This window comes from Sus scrofa, chromosome 1 (genome assembly GCF_054392235.1).
Source record: "Sus scrofa isolate SSC_HxYL_T2T_F1_AM1 chromosome 1, Sscrofa_HxYL_maternal_Yorkshire_Landrace_v2.0, whole genome shotgun sequence".
NCBI lineage: Eukaryota > Metazoa > Chordata > Mammalia > Artiodactyla > Suidae > Sus > Sus scrofa.
Window position 1 is genome coordinate 204,897,044 of NC_139383.1, and position 21,939 is coordinate 204,918,982.

Below are 21,939 nucleotides of genomic sequence, written 5' to 3' on the forward strand. Positions count from 1 at the left end.
GATCATCAGTAAAGGTATACAGTAAAGGCAGGAAGTCATCCACACACAATTATGCTACCAAAATCAGAAATCGTGAGAAGAGGAGGGTACAAATACAGGACACTGGAGATGCACTTGCAAATAAGAGACCAACAACTTAAAACAATCTCGTATGGAAATTATATGCCAAAAAAATCCCTAGCAAATCCTCCTCCTGATCCATGACGTAGTTAAAAATGAAGAATTGGAATAGCAACCTGAACAAGACGTTTTTATACTCCCGAGGCTGGGTTTATGGCTTTCCAGAGGGAAACACAGAGTGCATCAAGCCAACTCTCGTTTCTCCACCACGACAGAATTAATTGCCACCCTCTGCTCTTTCCTTCCTTTGCTCCAAACACCAAGTCCCCCTCCTCCCTGGAAACACTACCCCAGATTCACCTTCTCTGGAAAAGCTTCCAGATATAATCCCAAATGATTCTGATGATCTAAGTCAAACCAAGAGCTTAACTTTATCTTCCTCTACACTCAGTGTCTAACAACTTAAGAACTATACAACCCACTCAGTGTCTAATACCCCCTTAGGAACCAGACAAATCTACTCTGAAGGCAGTTCCTCTCCAGCCCTGCCCCTGACATTGCCATTGCCTCTGAAGCACTGACACACATTCTTCTGACATCCGAGCAAACTTGCACCTGCCACAGCTCTAAGTAATCGTCTCTATTCCAATCCCTCGGCACTCAGTGAGGATGGACAATCAGTAGATATTACCCTCACAAAAGTGGATATGCTTTCTCTCTTCTATATGCACTAAAATAATTTTAGACCCGTTACAGCCTTTCTCTTTTTTAAGCTCAATCATCGGAATTTCTTCACCCAATCCACAGTGCTATTTAAGACACGTTTGCACTTTTCCTCTAAATCTTTTCAAAATTAAGAGTTCGCTCCAACCTCTGAAATTTTGTTTCCACAGTCATACCTTTATTTTTTGGATTCTTTCCTCAAGAGGCATTTTGCCTTCAGATGAATTCAAAACCATAAGGGACTCTTTAATCCCTGTTATCCAATGAATCACATCATGTGCAAGATCATCAAACAGCTGGTCTTTGGCAGGAGGTAACTTATCCTCTTCATCAGTTTCACGTAATTGTCTCAATAATGTCTGGTATCTATCAATCAAACGTGTTGATTCCATTACGATCTCTTCTTCCTCAGTAAGCCCATATTCCTTCACTGAGTCATTCATCTGGGCTATAGTTTCAAATTGTTCACTGTAAATTCCAAATAGCATTGAAAGTTTATAGGAGCCAAGATACCACTTGTGAAATCATACTCCCAAGAAACATATTTCAAGCAAGATCAGCTATACCTCTTTCTAGCAAGAGTTTGGCAAAGTAGCTCAGTTTGCTCTCTTGATCCTCCCATTTCTTTCCATTTCTCTTCTTGATTAGCCAACCACTTACTCAGGTTTCTGTGGTCCTCCTGAAGTCTAAAAGAACACCACACACATTAGAATATAAAATCAGCAAAAAGTGTTTATCTGAAGAGAAGGCTGACAAAAATCTTGTGACGCGACCAGGTTTTTTTTACTGCTTTTTTTGGTTATTCTTTAGAGAAAGTTTAATTTATAACATTAAAATCTGAATAATGTAATAACCTTCATTATAGTGGAGTTCTAAGGAGCCATACATATATATCATAAAGAACGGGAAACAAAACAGAAACTATTTTTGATGCGATCCTGCTGTACAGCACAGGGAACTACAGTCACTTGGGATGGAACATGATGTAGGATAATGTGAGAAAAAGAATATATATATGTATGTGTGTGTGTGTGTGTGTGTGCAGGACTGGGTCACTTTGCTGTACAGGAGAAATTGACAGAACACTATAAACCAGCTATAATGGAAAAAAATAAGAATCATAAAATTAAAGAAAAAATTTTTGGACTCTCTCCTTTGCCACAATTCAAAGAAGTCTCCAAACTTCCACATTCCTAGAGCCAAACTTTGGATCTGAAGTACATATTTTATTTTTGAAATTTGTATTACTATGTATCCCACTGCTGGCTGTACTGAGGCAGAGTACATGTGAAGACATCATTAGCAAGCATGTTATTCCCGACATCACCTTTATTTCCTACCTTAGGAGCTGCTGCAAGCAATCATCAAGCTCCTTTGCTCGTGCCTGGCATATGGACTCCATTTTTTCTAATTCAATTTCTTGACTAACGATCCAACTGTTAAGCTTCTTAACATACGCTTTAGGGAGATGCTTCTTCACATGATCCAGTACAGTTACTACCTGCTGTATTTCACTGCCCCTTCCTTCAAGAGTCAAGAAATCCTTAAGAAAGACAAAAAGTCAATTATCTCCTACAGGCAAGTCTAAGTTTGGTGGTCCCTGCCACTCTAGTGACAATTCACCAAGATGGTACACAGACATGCCACCGTCATGATATCTTATATAAAAGAAGAGCTATGGAGATAGGGCCAAAGATTCAAAGATGATTTATGGTGTGTGTGTGTGTGTGTGTGTGTGTGTGTGTTTGTGTGTGTTTATGTCTACATCTGCATTTGCATTTGACTTTCCAGGAATCACATCAAGCAAAACAATGAGTGGGTCGGTGGGAATAAAACCAAGAAAGCTGTCTTTTCTTATTCTGGCTCAGCTCAACTTCTCCTAAATACTTGCTCCTTCCAGGCAATCAACATGCAAAACTAAACAGTCTATTCTCTATTCAAATTTGTCCAAATCAGAATTTTATTTCAATGTTTGTGTTTCAAGGTTTGAGCTTCAGTTGCTGAGACTCATGCAATTTTAATTTTATTTTATTTTATTTCATTTTATTTATTTATTTTTGGTCTTTTTAGGGCTCCACCTGCGGTATATGGAGGTTTCCAGGTGAGGGGTCTAATCAGAGCTGTAGCTGCTGGCCTATGCCAGAGCCATAGCAACACCAGATCTGAGCCGCATCTGTGACCTATACCACAGCTCACGGCAACTCTGGATCCTTATCCCACTGAGCAAGGCCAGGGATCAAACCTGCAACCTCATGGTTCCTAGTCAGATTCGTTTCTGCTGCGCCACAACAGGAACTCCCCATGCAATTTTAAATGGTAAAATTTAAAGGAAAAATAATTGCAACTATGAACTAAAAAAAAGAAAAAAACTAATTATGTCGATAGGAATTAAACTGGGAATATTTAATGCTATTGATAAGCTTGAGCTTATCAAAGCCTAAAGTACTTGATCATCTACCCTAAAGTGAGTAAGGACTGAGGGTGCCATAGGTATTTTAAAGGCCCCCAGGCACCCTGCCTCATTTCAGGTTACCTTCCACTCAACTCCCATCAACAGTGTATTAAAGTTCAACTGCAATTTTTGAAAGAAATACAGCTGGGGAAAATTTCATAACAAGTCAAGTGCTCTCTTACAGGAAACAAAGGGAATTCAAAGTCCAAATTAGGTAAAGCCTTTATTTTTATCTAATATGATTTTAACACAACTGAATCTACCAGTGAACATTAAGTTAAACAGCATCTTAGAACAGTTGTGAAAACAGAACCTATTTAAGTCGCTTGCACCCTTACCAGGTAAACACAGAGTTTCAAAAGATTTGGGGGAAAGGCCAGGTTGAGGGGAAACATTATTTCTATGTAGGGAAATTATTAAAGCCAAACTATTATCCTATTTACTTATATACAGGTCTATCTCCAGGATTTTAATTTTGATGGATTTTGATTGAAATTTATACATGTCTTCTTACAGAAAGTTTTTGCAGCTTTTGTTCCACACTCTTTTTTGTTTCTGATGATTCAAAGCACTCCTTTAGGCTCATTTTAATGTTGCCAAACCAGTCATTAAAGTTCTTGCACTGATCTGCAGGGAAAAAAAAAAGGACACTGTATCTGTTAAGACAGACTTCGCACATTGTTATAGTTAAAGAGATTTTGAAACTTGCTTCCCATACTGTAGGTACAAGTAACTGTAAAGTGATAATAAACTAAAACCTAATTTTGAGGGTTAATGAAGCCTTCACAATAATCATGGCATATTTTATATATCAAACCTCCTTTCCAAGCCTAGAGGGTATGCAAAGACACTTGCAGGAGCAGCCTGCTCACAGGCCTTGTCCCCAGACTCACTGACTACAGTAACCAGGTCCAGTGCTTGGACCCTGGTGACACTCCTTCATGAAATAAAGATTTGGGACTTGAGAACAAGAGATGTTATTTATGACAGGCATAGCTTAGTGAGTGTTTGCTCCCAAAATATTTATCTGAGTATTATTTCCTTAAATAGAGTCTGTGCAACCATCTCCAAGGGAAGCATAGATTATTAATTAGCCATTGTGCTCATAGCACTTATTCATACCTCAAGATTCCCAGAAACACAGAAAGAGAAACATCGCACTCACCATTTAGTAACTTAGAAAAGTGATCTTGCAAAACACTCTTTTTGGTATTAAATAAGTCACTGACACTTTCATATTGCTTTTTTAATTCAGAAAGTTCAGGAGTCAGACAACCTATTTGACTCTCAAGTAATACCATACTGTGCTTCTGCTGCCGAATTTGCTGTTGAATCTCCTAAATAAATAAACAAACAACCACTAAGTCTTAAAATGAGCTCGATTTACACAAGGCATATTAGGCATATATTGTTTAGTTAAAAATCTAGATGCTCTTTTTTTTATTGTTATGGTCACACTTGTGGCACACGGAAGTCCCAGGGCCAAGGATGGGATCTGAGCCACAGCTGCAACCTATGCTGGAACCCACAACTCTGCAGCAACTTGAGCCATTGTAGTCTGAGCCCTTGACCCATTGTTCTACAACAGTAACTCTCAGATGATCTTTTTATTGGGTGGATGGACTTTCTCTTAGCCAATAAATGTATCATGAAATGCCATTTATATAAAATAATGACTTTCCACAGAGCAATTCAAACTATTAAACATACACAAATCGTTTTTCTGAGTTTTTCCCCCTAGACTTTCATTTTTTCCTACCAACTATTTTTAAAATAATTAGTTTTGTTAACTTCAAGAGGATAAGACCATCAGAAACAAGTGTGAAAACAAATCTGAACAGGGAAGAGACGCAGCGGGGAAGTACCTCGAGTTTAGTAAAGATCTCCAAGCTGTCGGAAGGAGACAAGGCATTTAAGAGGGACTCGGTCATTCCAATTTGGGTCTTGGCTTGGTCAAGATCCTCCCTCAGCTCAGCTGTGCTGCCACCAAGGGCACAGCAGCTGGATTCTCCCATTAAACGCATTTTCACCTGCTCTATCGTGCTCAAAATAGAGGACTCCATGACCTGAAATCATAAAACACGTAAGGCACTAGAATAGACCTGATTTAAGTAGATTTTAATACAACTGCACTGCTGGAGAAGGAGTTGGAACTTGGCTTCATTTCAATGTGAAATAAATTCTTCTCTCTTTCTGATTCTTCCTTGTTCTGCATCACTGATAAAATTCAAATGTTGCATTTAGAAAAAGTAACATGAAAAAAGTGAAATTGACACTGATTTTTTTTCCTAAGAGTCTAGCTGAATCCTTCCCCCAAAACAAGTTTTATCTAGGACACCAGTTGAGGTGCTAGCTCATGGAGCTCATTTGAAAATATATTAAAACGTATAGGAAAAAAAATAGGCAGTCTTTTTAATTTATTTATTTATCTGGTCTTTTTAGGGTCGCACCCAGGGCATACTGAAATTCCCAGGCTAGAGGTCAAATTGGAGCTGCAGCAGCCGGCCTACACCACAGCCACAGCAACACTGGATCCTTAACCCACTGATCGAGGCCAGAGATCGATGCCGCGTCATTGTGGATGCTAGTCAGATTCATTACCACTGAGCCACCAAGGGAACTCTTTAATTATGTGCTTATTATGTACACAGCATTGCGGTAAGCACTTTATATATGAAACACAGGCTTAAGAAGAGTAAGTAACTTGCTCAAGATCACAAAGTTGGTAGGCAGCAGAGCCCAGCCCTCACCCAGAAAGTCTGACTCCAGAGCTCATATTCAGGGCACTTTGCACTTTGATATAAATAAAAGTCTAACAAATCTCCTTCATAGAAGAAAATCACACTTGGGGCAATCTCCCTGTTTCTTTGTCTAACAATTAATAAACTTGGAATCACATGAGCCATAAGCTCCTTCCTGTGCCCAGGACACTTATGAGGAAACCCTTGTTACTTAACATGGAAACACAGTAACAACTCCCCTCCACGCAAGAGTCCTGAGAATTAAGTGACAAGAGAATAAAAGAATGAAAAAAAATATTATCCATCCTAAAACAGAACAAATATAATAAACTATACTGACTACTAAATATTTGGTTGGACATAATATAGGAAATGAATAAAGGTGAATTAAGTAATGATGCTATTGTTATTTTAGATTTAAGATTTAGAATTCTGGTTTATAAACACTACTTCAGCGGCTACAGAGAATCTTTAATTGCAACTTTATTTATTGTAATTTTTCTGGCTGTGCCCATGGCATGAGGAAGTTCCTGGGCCAGGAACTGAACCTGATCCAGGGACCTAACCAAAGCCACAGCAGGGGCAACACTAGATCCTTAAGCTACTGAGGATTAGCCACCAGGGAACTCCTAATTGCAACTTTTAAATAAAAATATTCTTACCTGTAATTCAAGAGGTATTTCACTGCTTTGAAGCAGAAACTGTATTTTAGCCAGTCTTTTAGAAAATTCTGAAGGTTTTTGTTCATGGACAAGTAACTCTTCCTAAAACACACAATGTTAATGAAAAATATCTTTTTATTTTATACCTTATTTTCTGGTACCCATAACTGCTATAGAAAATACACAGAAGCTGAAAAAGCCTTTGAATTTCCCCTAATCATTTGTCTTTTTGACAGAGTTCTGGGAGTTACAAAACTAAGTATCTTCCTGGGTCTGGCAAATGCTAAAACTGAATGAAACACTCTACCTATAAGACAAGAGAGAAAGGCTAGGCTTGTGCCACAACAGAATGTGGCGTCTGCCTAAAGACATTATATCTCATAGACATGTATGTAGAAACCGTACACACAAGGCCAACACCCCCCGACCCCCCACCCCCACACACGTACCCCATGTTGGCAGAATGTGGCCCACAGGCTAGGGCTTACAATCTTTAACTTCAATTTTTTTTTTTTTTTGTCTTTTTGATATTTCTTGGGCCGCTCCCGTGGCATATGGAGGTTCCCAGGCTAGGGATCGAATCGGAGCTGTAGCCACAGACCTACAACAGAGCCACAGCAACGCGGGATCCGAGCCGCATCTGCGACCTACACCACAGCTCACGGCAACGCCGGATCGTCAACTCATTGAGCAAGGTCAGGGACTGAACCCGCAACCTCATGGTTCCTAGTCTGATTCGTTAACCACTGCGCCACAATGGGAACTCCCCAAATTTTTAAACAATCAGTATCTCAAGACAAATTTAAGGGATTCTTAATGATAATTCATTCCACTTAGAAAATCATAATTTTACTTCACAATTGTCCTGCTATACCCAGGAAACTCATAAATCTCCACACATTCTGAAAACATTTTCCAAAAGTATAAAAATGGGTGTGTGAATTTAAAAGTGAATAGACTGGCCAAAATTAGAGGGAAAAAATGAGATTTGAAGCATTAGGCCTGGCAAACTATAAAGCCATCATGCATACATACACATTTATGTTACATTGAACCACAAATAATTGCCGAGATTTGACTGTTTTTTGACCTACAAAGTTAGTGATTTTATATAGTTCAAACCAATATCCAAACAAACAAGCCACAGAAAGAATTCACAGTTAAAAGAGAACCTTAATTCTTTCTAAGTGGCAAAACCTGAGATTACTGTTTTTAAAACTAGCTTTTTTTTTTTTTTTTTTTTTTTTTTTTTTTGCATTTTAGGGCCGTGCCCGCAGCACATGGAGGCTCCCAAGGTAGGGGTTGTTGAATTGGAGCTGTAGCTGCCGGCCCACAACAGAGCCACAGCAACTCAGGGAACAGAGCTGTGTCCACCACCTACACCAAAGCTCATGGCAACGCCGGATCCTTAAGCCACTGAGCAAGGCCAGGGATCAAACCCTCATCCTCATGGATACCAGTCGGGTTGGTTCACCACTGAGCCACAATGGGAACTCCCTACTAGGAGCTCTTAATCTTAAAACTCTGCTGGCAGTCTTTGGACCCTTTGCATAATAATATCTTAAAACAGGGCGTTCCCATCGTGGCTCAGTGGTTAACGAATCCGACTAGGAACCATGAGGTTGCGGGTTCGGTCCCTGCCCTTGCTCAGTGGGTTGGGGATCCGGCGTTGCCGTGAGTTGTGGTTGCAGACGTGGCTTGGATCCCAAGTTGCTGTGGCTCTGGTGTAGGCCGGTGGCTACAGCTCCAATTAGACCCCTAGCCTGGGAACCTCCATATGCCGCAGGAGCGGCCCTAGAAATGGCAAAAAGACCAAAAAAAAAAAAATCTCAAAACATAAATTATACAGGATTACAAAGGAAAATAATTGTATTAGGCAACAGTTATCAAAGTACTAAAAATAATTTATACTGTAATATATGTGTTTCCCTACTATACCTTAAATAACAAGATCTAGCAGTGGACCACTAAATACTAAAGAGCAGTGATAAAGGGAATAGTTACAATAACCAGATAAAATTTTAAAATATCTATAGGAGTTCCTGTTGTGGCGCAGTGGTTAACGAATCCGACTAGGAACCATGAGGTTGCGGGTTCAGTCCCTGCCCTTGTTATGGATCCAGCGTTGCCGTGAGCTGTGGTGTAGGTCGCAGACGCGGCTCGGATTCTATGTTGCTGTGGCTCTGGCGTAGGCTGGTGGCTACAGCTCCGATTCGACCCCTAGCCTGGGAACCTCCATATGCTGCAGGAGCAGCCCAAAAAATAGCAAAAAGACAAAAAAAATAAAATAAAATAAAATATCTACATTTTTTTTGATAAAGGTGTCACATACACTGTTCGTCCTACTATGTTTGTTGACTGTATCCATGGTTGAAACAAATACTAACATTTTAGTTAGATATGGAAGTAAAGATGGAATGCGATTTTTCCCATGTAAGGTCATTTTATCCACTGTCTGTGTCATGTGGGGTGTCTGTGAACCCCAGATTAATAATACCTGCTAACATCTTCCTGGAGTCACAAAGGAACAACGGAGTCCAGGTCTCACTCAAGGGATAATGAAAGAAATACAAGCTTCCTCTGTGATTTCCCTACCCCTCTTCAAGAAAACAGACTTGATATTAAAATGTCAACTGTATAAAAAAAGAGCAAATAGTTCATCTCTGTTAATTACCTTCAGCTTTTCTCTTTCCTCTTCAGCCAATTGATGTAATTCAATTTTTTGAAGGACCTTTTCACTCCATTCATCAATACCATTTTTTAAGTCAAAAAGTTTGTCCCATAAAGCTAGAGCTCGACCAAGGTTTTCATAGTAGTCTTCCGTCTTTTCATTTATCTACCATAATTAAAAAATAAAAATAACACATTTAGTGGTGAAAAGAATAAGAACCACTGTTTCAGTCAAACACAACTTTAAAGCCTTAGATTACCTTTAGTTGCTAAATGGTTTGCTTTACTCATCAACAAAAAATTTGCTCTAATGTATCATAGTACTTCTACAAAAAAAAAAAAAAACCTTAGCTGATTTACTGCAGCTGATATGCAACTGAAAGCAATAGTCTTCCTAATTTCTAAACCACAATAAGTGAAAGATGCTTTTAAAAACCCTGATCCAAATATAGCACAAATTCTTAATCTGTAATTCATAAAAGTATCATTACTACTCAACCAAAAATGGATTAAATAAAGTTGAATATCTTCCATGGATGAGTAATATATTAACTAGTTTAGTTTAAGTAAGTTGAACATGCACTTGTGTATCTGAAAGCATAGAGACCCATGTGTTACTTAACTCTGGTAAAGTTAAAGCTTAAGTCACAAACTTCATATTATTTGAACATTTATTTAATGGCCGCACCCCTGGCATATGGAAGCTCCTGGGCCAGGGAGTGAATCTGTGCTGCAGCTACAGCAACAGTGGATCCTTTAACCCACTGCACTGGGTGAGGATCGAACCTGAGCCTCCACATCACCCTGAGCTGCTACAGTCAGACTCTTAGCACCTTGTGCCATAGCAGGAACTCCTAAACATTTTTATAATGAGCACTTTTGAATTTTGTATTTAGATAAAAATATTAACGGTACAAAAGAAAGGATCAATTTAATTGTTATAAAATAGACTTTCTAGTCAAGCAAAATATCACTTACATCAAGCCATCTATCCACAATAATATTAGCCTCTTTCTCAAAAGGAGGCTCTTCAAAGGTTCTCATTTTATTTAGATGAAATTGTAAATTTTTGCAGATCTGGTTAATCTTGTCTACAACCTCTAAATGTTCATTAAATTCTTCTTTGACAACTTCAATCTGTAAAAAGGATGTGCAACATGTTTTGACAAATTGACACAGACAAACTGATAAGACTTACTGTCCCGCTTCCTCAATGAAAAGTTTTTACAACCCTAACCACCCAGTTTAATAATAATCCAAAACACAAACTTCTTTTTTTTTAATTTATTTTATTTATTTATTTATTTTGTCTTTTTGCCTTTTTCTAGGGCCACACCCGCAGCATATGGAGGGTCCCAGGCTAGGGGTCGAATCGGAGCTGTAGCTGCCGGCCTACGCCAGAGCCACAGCAACATAGGATCCGAGCTGCGTCTGTGACCTACACCACAGCTCACAGCAACGCCGGATCTATAACCCACTGAGTGAGGCCAGGGACTGAACCCGCAACCTCATGGTTCCTAGTCGGATTCATTAACCACTGCACCATGACAGGAACTCCTGAAATATCTTTAATATTATTTCTAGTTTAATCTTCCATGATTCTAACTCCAACATCATTTCTATCATGGAAGGTAAAACACTACTTTATCAAAAGGCCAATGATCTTAAACTACAAAATAAAATTTGAGTGTTGAGTGACGCAGTCTTAATGTTTCCACTTAATTTACTAATCTTACATAAGCATTTTTAATCACTATACGAAATTTGAAAATATTGAGTCCTCATAGACAAAAGAGTAAAAAGTATACACTTAAGGGGGACTCTTCCATTTCTGCAAACAGGCAGCAGACATAATTTTCTCTTTTCTTCCCACTAAGTACAACTAAGAACCCCAGACATCATATACAAAACAAACTTAAGGAGACTGAAAAGTGGGGCGTTCGAGGAGGGAGAACCGCTTTGGTCATCACTCCTGAAGACAGCCTGGCAGTGAGTTCCCTGCATTTTCTTTTTCCCTTGGCTGCCCCAGATTGTGTGCTAGAGAAGCTAGAACCTGGTAGTATCCAGAGACACAGACCCCAAGAAGCCCCAAGGAAAGTCTGCTCTCTTCAGCCAAAGAAGGAGAAATAGCACAACCTAATAACGAGCAACCCCCGACACCCTGCCAACACGATGAAAGGGGAGGTTCCATAGGGATCTTGAAGGAGGAGATAGGAGGTGTCAGTGGAGGCCTGGTGGGGAGACAGAATGCTCACTCCCATCCAGCAGTAACCAGGAGCCTCTACCTCGGGTGCCATGAAATTGCCCTTATTTGCAGACAACATGATTATCTAAGTCAGAGATCCCAAGGAATCTACAAAAACACCCGTAGAACTGATGCATAAGGTCACAGGATACAAGACAAACACACAAAAGTTGACTACATTTCTCTATACTAACAGTGAATACATGGACAGTAAATTTTCTTGGCTGCACCCACAGCATGCAGAAATTCCTGGGCCAGGGATCAGACCTTAGCCATGGCAATAACACTGGATCCTTAACCCACTGGGCCACCAGGGAACTCCTAAAAATTTAAATATAATACCATTCACAATTATTTGAAAAATTGAATACTTAGGTATAAATCTAACAAAACATGCACAGGATTTGTATACTGAAAACTACAAAATGCCAATTAAAGAAATCAAATAAGATCTAAATAAATGCAGAGACATAATAAGTTCATGGATCAGAAGATTTCACATAGGCATTCTTGTTGTGGCACAGCAGAAACAAATCCAACTAGGAACCATGAGGTTGCAGGTTCGATCCTTGGCCTCGCTCAGTGGGTTAAGGATCTGGCATTGCCATGAGCTGTGGTTGGCTCAGATCCTGTGTTGCTGTGGCTGTGGCACAGGCTGGCGGCTAAAGCTCTGATTCGACCCCTAGCATGGAAACCTCTATATGCTGCAGGTGTGGCCCTAAAAAAAAGCAAAAAAAAAAAAAAAAAAAAAGATTCAACATAGAAGAACGTCAATTCACCCAAAATTGATATACAAGTTCGATACAATTATTATAAAACCCTAGCAATATTTTCTGAGATAGACAAGATTATTCTAAAATTTATATGTAACACCAAAGGAGCCATAATAGCTAAAACATTTGAAAAAGAATAAAATGGGAAGAATCAGTCTACTTGATTTTAAAACTTATATAGGTACAGTAATAAAGATTATATCAGTTGGCAGAGGAACAGACACACAGATCAATAGATCAAAGTGAACCCAGACAAATACACCCAATTGATTTTTGACAAAGATGATACAGCAACCCCAAGAAGGAAAGACAGACTTTTCAACTTATGGTACTGGAACAAATGCACATTTACAGACAAAAACGTGAACCTTGACCTAAATCTCACACCTTATACAACTCTAAAAGGATGATGGACTTAAATGTTAACTATAACACAATAAAACTTTTAGGAAAAAAAATAGGAGAAAATCTTCAGGATCTTGTGCTAGGCAAAGAGTTCTTAGACCTTTGACACCAAGGGCACAATTCATGAAAGATAAAATTGATAAACTGGACTTTATCAAAATCTAAAACTTGTGATCTACAAAAGACCCTTTTTCTTAAGGAAATGAAAAGACAAGGTAGAGTTTGGTAGAAAATATGTGCAAACCACATATCTGACAAATAACCAGTGTGCAGAATACACAGAGAATTCTCTACGGTGAAAAAAATAATCTATTTAGAAAATGGGCAAAAGAGATGGGATATTTCACCAAAGATGAAATACAGATGGCAAATAAGCACAAGAAATAACAATCAATACTATTAGCAGTTAGGAAAGTGCCAATTAAAATCACAAAGTGATTCCATGACATACCTATCAGAGTGACTGAAATAAAAGGTAGAGATAATAGCTATTGCTGGCAAAGATGAGCAGAAACTGGATCACTCATACATTGCTGGTGGGAATGTAAAAGGGAATAGCCACTCCAGAAAACAGTTTAGCCATTTCTTTAAAAATAAAATGTAGAATCAACATACAACCCAGCAACTGTACTCCGGGACATTTATTTTTCCCTGAGAAATAAAAACCGATACACACACACACACACACACACACACACACACACACCTATACAAATGTTTATAGCAACTTTATTCCTAATAGCCGAAAACTAGAAACAACTCAGATATTTGGCGGTGACAATTAAACAGTGGTACATCCATATACTGTGGAACCCTATGCAGCAAGAAAAAGGAACAAACTAGAGATGCACACAAAAACCTGAATGAATCTCCGGAGAATCACACTGACTGAAAACAGCCCATCCCAAAGGTTACACACTGTATGATTTCATTCATATAAGATTTCTGAAATGACAAAATTATAGAAATGGAGACCATCTTAGTGGTTGTGAGCAGGTGGTAACAGGAAGGAAGTGGTAGGTCTATAAAATGCTAGCAAAGGGGTCCTGTGGTGGTGGAAATGTTCTTTCTCTTGATTATGTGACTGTCAGCAATCTGACTGTAATATGGCACTACAGTTTTATGACATTTTACCTTTGGGAAAACAATAAAGGGTAAACAGGATCTCTCTGTATTATGTCTTACCATTGCATATGAACCTATAATTATTTCAAAATTAGAAGTTTAATTTAAAAATTAAAATTACTTCAGTGTTTTAAAAGTAAAAAAAAATAACTGGAGTGCTTTCTGTCTCTTAACTGGAAGCTGACTGATACACGGGCAGAGCTGAGATGCAGACTCAGGTGTTTTTTTCTCCTAGTTCAGGACTCTTTGTGTTGGGTGTAATAAATGCTTACTTAATTTAATTAAACACACACACACACATGCAAACATACGCACATATGTATCCTAATTTGCACTACATTCAAAGAATTTGTTCCTATATTGACACATGCTACCACTGGGTGAAGAGAAAAGAAAGAGCAGGAAAGGATATTTTAACATTGACAGGAACTGCAGGTTTTGTTTTAAAATGAATAAAAGGGGTAAAATAAAGGAAATCAGATCCCCTCTGACATTTCCCAAACTTTAATAGTCCCCTGACATTCTAGCCTCCTAGGCTTACTTTTGCACTCTGCCTTTCATTAAAGAGAGTGGACATTTGGCACCATATCCTAGATAAACATCCAGGTTTCTATGGTTTTGAAGGACAAAAGTTCTCAGTGGTATCAGATTTCAGCCACTGGTGCAAAGCATCATGACAATACATACAAGAGAAATGTATTATTTCTGAAGACAGTACAGAAATAAACAGTGATACCATATTAGATACAAGATTCTCAACACAAGAAAAGCCTGGACATTTATACATTGTTTAAATGTAATTACAGTTATTTTATTAATTTCTAAAATATTTTTGTTGGTAGATGTGAACTATTACATTTGGAATGCATAGGCAATGAGGTCCTGCTGCACAACACAGTAAACTATATTCAATCTCCTGGGATAGAACATGATGGAAGATAATATGAGAAAAAGAATATATACGTACACACACACACACACACACACACACACAAACACACACACACACACACACATGACTGGGCCACTATGCTGTATAGGAGAAATTAGCGCTACACGGTAAATTAACTATTCTTAAAAAAAAAAGTGGAGTTCCCGTCGTGGCACAGTGGTTAACGAATCTGACTAGGAACCATGAGGTTGCGGGTTCAGTCCCTGCCCTTGCTCAATGGATTAACGATCCAGTGTTGCCATGAGCTGTGGTGTAGGTTGCAGACGCGGCTTGGATCCAGCATTGCTGTGGCTCTGGCATAAGCCGGCAGCTACAGCTCCGATTCGACCCCTAGCCTGGGAACCTCCATATGCTGCGGGAGCAGCCCAATAAGTAGCAAAAAGACAAAAAAAAAAAAAATTGTTATAAAAAAAAAAAAGGCTTTGATTAGATTTAAATGGACATCTTGAATAGCATCTGAAATAAAAAAAGAGGAGTTCCCATCTGTGACATAAAGATATGAAGTGAGAAAATGCTACTGGAAAAATGGTACCAACAGACTTGCTCAAAAAAGGGTTACCACAAACCTTCAGTTTGTAAAAAACACAAGAAAGCAAAGCACAATAAAACAAGGTAGGACTGTATATGTTTCACTGATGTTGCTCTCGCAATTGGTAACTTCAATAAAATTTCTTCCTAACATCTAAGTATATTAAATGGATATCTCATACATGCCTCTGATATTTTGACAGCATTTTAGCTCAGAGCACTCATAAAACCTAGAGGAAAAGCAACCTTCTGGTGTATAGTCACTTAGCATCACATATTCTTTTCTAACCCCTTCTTCTGCCACTCAGGTTGATGACCAAGTAAAATCATAGAAAATAATGACATCTAGTGTCCAAAAGTGTTATTCTTCTTAGGTTATGAAGTGACCGGCGAGACTATGAATGAATGAATAAAAACATACTTTTTCCTTTATCCACCAACAAAGAGGGGATTTTCCTAGGACCTTCTTCCTCTCGAGCCTGCAGCAAAGTCTCTGGGTTCTTTTCGGGTGGAACGTCAGAGCAGAGACCATTCCATCCTTACAGAGGGAGGAGCAGGAATGACCCCAGATTTCAATGGAACTGCACCAACACTTCCAAAACCCGAAGATGCTCACTGTCATCTGAGCTTTCAAGCAACCCAGCATCAACGTGGGGACTGTTTTTTTGTTTTGTTTTGTTTTGTTTTTATCAAGCCTCAGTGATAAATTCAACCAGTTCTTAGATATCTAGTAAAACAGCGTCAACAGTAACTTCTGCCGAACCAAGTTTCAAAAATGACTCCATTTATAACATCCTCTCTATGTTGGGCTCGCCAGCAAGGCCACTGATGGAATTTGGACTCACCTCCACTATCCTTTTCTTTAGGTTCTCCTTTCCCATGTAGGAAGCCTGGAGGGAGATGACAGTCTCCTCTTTTTGAATCAAAGTTGTCAAGACACTTTTTAAATTCTGATATTGTTTTAAGAGCTCCAAAACTCTTTCACATTGGTCAAGGCTACAGAGAAAAAAAAAAAAAAGTAGAACAGCTAAATGTCTGAAAATGACTAAACCATTCTTTCTCTTTGTTAAATATCCTACAAAAATGACTAGTGAGTTACAGAAGGATTTTTCCTTTTGTCATGGTTGATAATACTGTTTTGCCAATTTAACCTGAGAATAATGGCATATATATTTATCTGCTAAATGGATGGTATAAATAATCACTGGATGACTATTTTTACCAGGGCAATATTAAAAAGATACCAGATGTAAGCTCTAGAAAGAAACAAAGGATGAATAACCTTAGGAATCAGTGCCTCACTTTCATCACTAACTGAAAGACATGGAAAACAGAGCTTCTTTAAGCTTTATTCTTAGACACTTTTCAACATTAATTCAATATGATTCAATTATGTCTATTTCAACTCTCTCTAGATTTAGCCCTTTTTAAAAAAGGAAAGTAGCACAGATAATAGGGCAGTTAGGACCCCTGGTTTCTAGTTATGGCTGGGCATGAATTAGTCATGTGACTTGAGATAAGTTACTTTAGGCTCCCTGGACCTCATTTCTTTCCTCTGTAAAATGGAAAGAGAGACTAGGTCAAATAAACAGGCTTCATCTGGACTACTGTACACACAGGTTCCACTAGGAAGCAGGAGGTATGCTCAGATGGACTTCCGTGGTGAAAGAACCACAGATAGTCAGCAAAGTTAAGGGAAACCACCAGGGAGCACAGACCCTGAGCCCACCCAGGAGCAACACTTCCAACCACAGGTGCACCACCTGGCCTCAAGGGGAAAGAAGGAACGTTCCTGAGCCAAAGAGGGTGCCAACAGGACCTGCCAGAACCACTTGCTGAAAAGGAAAGAACATAACACCCTGACTTCTCTCTCTTCTCAATCCCTCATCTCATCCTACTACTTCCCACTTCCTAACCCAGCTGGAACCTTTGGCTCGAGTGCTAGGGTCTGCAGGGGTCAGTCCTCTGTGCCACTCCCACCCCAGGTGGATGGTAAAGGGAGAAGGTACGAATGGACACTGGAAGAATCACCAACCAGGACTGATAGGTAATGGCTGCCACACAGTTAAGAAAACTTTTGAGCCTTGTCCAGGCTCTTCAGGAAAGACGGCAGTAACCGACTGGCCACATCTGCCATTCAAGCAGAGCAGTGTGTGGCAGAACAACATCCCCAACTTCCAAAGATGTCCATGTCCTAATCCCTGGATCCTGTGAGTGTATTAATTACATAACAGAAGGGACTTTCCAGATGTGATTAAGTTATAAGGGCCATTCCTCTGCATTATCTGAATGGGCACAATAGAATCACACGGGCCCTTGTAGGAGGGAGGTAGGAGAGTGAGTCAGAGGAGATGTGATAACAGAAGCAGAGGTTAGAGAGAGAGAGAGAGAGAGACTGAGCTTTGAAGATACTACACAGGTGGGCTTAAAGATGGAAGAAGAGGGCACAAGCCAAGGTCTGCAGTAGGTGACCTCCTTCTAGAAGACAGAAAAGGCAAGGAAATGGATTCTCTCCTGGAACTGGAAGAAGGTTTATTTCAGCATTTCCAACCTCTAGACCATGGGATAAATTTGTGCTGATGTTTAAGCTACTGCATTCGTGGTAACTGATTACAGAAGCAACAGAAAACTAAATAGATGGGGAGATAATAATTGTAAATACACTGTGTATTTGTCATCCTCTTAGATAACCTCTTATATTCACTTGTCCATCATCCAGGATTCCAGGCCTTGCCCCAGACATTGGCCTGACTCCAGGAGGAAACGCTCAAGCTGGCCCCTCCTTCAGGTCCAGGGAAATTTATTTTCAACGCACAAATTCAAAAAGTTAATGAGACCACAGACAACTTGTCAGATTTGGGAGGACCTTTCTTCCTTACCATTCAGTGACTGAAGATTTTGTATTCTCCCACAAGAAAGCTGTGTCTTGGCACTGTTGACTCAGAGCTTTCTCTCTGCCATCCTCAAATGGTGGAAGAGAATTAACCATTTCTTGCAAGTGTTTTTTCTCTTCTTCATATCCATCTAGCTCCGTATCCAGTCTGATTAATGATTTTTTCCTTGATCACGAAAGAGAAAAGTTTGATTGCCAACTATTAGCCAACTGGATTTGACACAAATCTGGGGAATCTGGGGGAGCATACTAACCCTCATTGGTCATGAAGTTTATACCAAAAATCACACTTTTTTTTTTTTGCTTTTTAGAGCCATACTCATGACATATGGAGATTCCCAGGCCAGGGGTTAAATCAGAGCTGTAGCTGCTGGACTACAAAGCAGCCACAGCAACACAGAATCGGAGCTGCACCTGCAACCTACACCACAGCTCGCGGCAATGCCAGATCCTTAATCCACTGAGCAAGGCCAGGGATGGAACCTGTGTCCTCATGGATGCTAGTCAGATTTGTTAACTGCTGAGCCACAAGGGAAACTTCCCAAATCACACATTCTTATTACAGAGTTCAAGAGGCTCTGCATCTCTGGAATTTTAAATTTTTTATTTTATTTGTATACTTATTTATTTATTGACTGCATCTGTGGCATACAAATCCATGCCATAGCAGTGACAATGTCGAACCTTTAACCCACTGAGTCACCAGGGAACTCCAAATGGCTTAGGCCAAACTGGCTTCTTTTTCTTTTTTCTGTTTTTTCGCCATGCCTTTGGCATGTGGAAGTTCCTGAACCAGGGATTGCATCCACTACTAGTTGGTGTTTTAAATAAAACACACACACAAAACCACAGGTGGTAACATTTCTCCATGAAGAACACATTTGTATTTGCATGTGAGAGAACAGAGAGAAAGACTATGTGTGTGTATGAGTAAGGAAGAGAACATGACACGGAGAGAAGAAAGAGCTGAAGGAAGAATGCTGCAAGCTCTTCAGGAAGGGCGGAGGGGCCAAAAAGAAAGACATGCAAGGAAATCTTGCCTTTCTACTCTGTGTACAAAAGCCTCTCTCATATCAAAGAAGAGTCCCTTGAACTAAGGATTTGAACCTGGACATTAATCCTGGTGGGGTTAACTCCATTGGCTGAGATCTAAATTGCATTTATCACATACTTCTTGCCTTCCAATTGCCTTGCCTATCACTCTACTTCTTGCCTTCCAATTTTCTCTCGAATCCCATTCCCATAAGGCTCTCACTCCCTACCACTCCTCCAGGATGCCCAACATGGTCTCCAGTCAACTCCACGGCTAATCCATCTTCCCATCTCAATCTCTGTTGTCCTTCAGTCATGTGCCATGGCTATCACTTCCTCTAGTTGAAAGGCCTTCTCAGTGGGCCCCAGGACTCTGATTTCCCCCTTTAGTACCACCCTGACCACTTCTTCTCAGCATCTTGGCTGCCTCCCTGACATTGCCCTGACCTCCTAAGATAGAATGCCCGGGAGTACCCAGCATGCATCTCTTCCCTTGTCTATCTAAATCCCTCCCCTGGCAATCTTATCCACCTCTTGGCTTTAAACAGCATTCTAAACTGCTGATGACTCTCAAACCAACACCTCGCCCAGACCTCTCTCCTGACTCTTGATGCCACCTACTTTTAAGGCTGACTGATAGCACTACTTGAATGTCCAGTAAATATTTTGCACCTATCATTGCTAAAACCAAACACTCCTGATCTTTCATTCAATGCTGATAAACTTCAGTCTTTGTCATCCTGGTTAATGGTAACTCCAATCAGCCTTTTCACCCATGTCCAATGTGTCAACCAACCTTGTGAACTCTTTCAAAATATATACAGAATCTTAATACTTTTTGCCACCTCACCACTACTCCATGCCACTGCCATTTCTCACCTGGATTACTGCTGCAGATCAAACCAGACATCCCATGTCTTCCCTTCACTCCTACAGACTATTCTCAACATGTTAGCCTGTTGCAATGAAAACAAAATCATTTCCCTCTGCTCAGAACCCTCCAGCGACTCCCATGTCGCTTAACAAAAGCCCAGAGTCAACACATTGTCCACAAGTCCCTGTAAGAGCTAAGATCCATCTCACTCATTATTTCTCTGACCCCCATCACAACTCTTCCCTTCACTGCTGAACACTCACCTCCTCGCCTCTCCTCAAATGTGCCAGCTCAGTGCCATACCTACCCGTATACCTGCTGCTCTCTCAACCTGGAAGGCTCATTCTCCAGATGTCACCTGGCTGGTCTCTCATCCCGTCTTACTCATACATCACCATCATCTCCATAAAACTGTGCCTGATGACCCTATATGAATTGAAATGTCCTTCCCCTTCCTTGCTTAAGAGTTCTCCATAACCTTTATCAGCATCGAACACACTAAATATCTTTCTCCCCCCAGTAGTTAATAAGCTCTGTGAGGGGCACAAACTTTTTTTTCTTTTTTTTGCTTTTTAGGGCCGCACCCACGGCATATGGACGTTCCCAGTCTAGGGGTCAAATTGGAGCTACAGCTGCTGGCCTACCCACAGCCATGCAGGAGCCCAGCCTTTTCTGCAACCTACACCACAGCTCATGGCAACAATGGATCTTTAACCCATTAAGCAAGGCCAGGGATCAAACCCACTAACTCATGGTTACTAGTCAGATACATTTCTTCTGTGCCACAATGGGAACTCCAGGGCAAGAACTTTGGTCTATTTTGTTAACTACTAAATTTCCAGTACCTAAAACAGTGCCTTGCTTGTTCTATTAATAACTCAATTAAAATTAAAGCAATTTACTATCTATAAATGTACAGTTTTCATTTATAAATTAATATTTATTACTAATTATTTATAAAACTACCGTAAATGTATTAACAATGAAATTAATCATGAAATTAATTAAATTAGTTCCTCACCTCATTAGGAACTGGGGTGCTGTAGAAATGGAAATCTCACTGAGACTGAGGGCTCAGGGAAAATTTCAGAGGGAAGACTTAATCTGCTAAAGAGCACTGAGCCTAAGGGATTAGAGGAGGGCAGAAGAGACAGAGAGTGGGAGAGATTAAGAAGGGGGCAGGAGTACCACAAAAGTAACTCTTGCTAGCATTTTCACATTCAGGAACTGGAGGCTGACTCTGAATGCCAGAATTCAAAGAGTAGCACTCAAAGCAAATAGAGAAAAAGGAACAACCAAAACCTAAAGTCAGTAGAAGAAAGAAATCATAAAGTTTGGAGCAGAAATAAATGAAACAGAGATAAAGAAAACAATAAAAAAGACCAACGAAACTAAAAGCTGGTTCTTTGAAAAGGTAAATAAAATTGATGAACCTTTAGCCAGACTCATCAAGAAAAAAAGCAAAAGGGTTCAAACCAAGAAAATTAGAAATGAAAAAGGAAAAGTTACAACCAACACCACAAAAATACAAAGGATCATAAGAGACTACTATAAGCAACTATATGCCAATAAAATGGACAACCTAGAAGAAATGGACAAATTTTGAATGGACAAAGTACAATCTCCCAAGATTGAACCAGGAAGAAATAGAAAATATGAACAGACAAATTAAAAGAACTGAAATTGAATCTGTGATTAAAAATTGCCAATAAACAGAGGTCCAGGACAAGACGGTTTCACAGGAAAATTCTACCAAACACTTAGAAAAGAGTTAACACCTATCTTTCTGAACTTATTCCAAAAA

General features: G+C 39.6%; 1 protein-coding gene across 13 annotated transcripts in view; it reads right to left on the reverse strand.

The window, feature by feature from the left end:
• Positions 1-21,939, reverse strand: part of SYNE2 (spectrin repeat containing nuclear envelope protein 2) — a 440,757-nt gene that overhangs the window by 182,239 nt on the left and 236,579 nt on the right. For all 13 annotated transcript variants that reach the window (XR_014820403.1, XR_014820402.1, XR_014820405.1 and 10 more), the window contains 11 exons: positions 18,216-18,395; positions 16,182-16,332; positions 10,287-10,445; positions 9,313-9,474; positions 6,639-6,740; positions 5,101-5,301; positions 4,401-4,572; positions 3,750-3,862; positions 2,124-2,326; positions 1,350-1,469; positions 960-1,251 (listed from right to left, as the gene is read on the reverse strand). Coding sequence is in view for 9 of the 13 variants with exons in the window: in XM_021074116.2 (XP_020929775.2) it covers positions 960-1,251; positions 1,350-1,469; positions 2,124-2,326; positions 3,750-3,862; positions 4,401-4,572; positions 5,101-5,301; positions 6,639-6,740; positions 9,313-9,474; positions 10,287-10,445; positions 16,182-16,332; positions 18,216-18,395 (1,855 nt within the window). In the remaining 4 variants the exon portion in view is untranslated. The remainder of the gene's footprint in view (positions 1-959; positions 1,252-1,349; positions 1,470-2,123; positions 2,327-3,749; positions 3,863-4,400; positions 4,573-5,100; positions 5,302-6,638; positions 6,741-9,312; positions 9,475-10,286; positions 10,446-16,181; positions 16,333-18,215; positions 18,396-21,939) is intronic.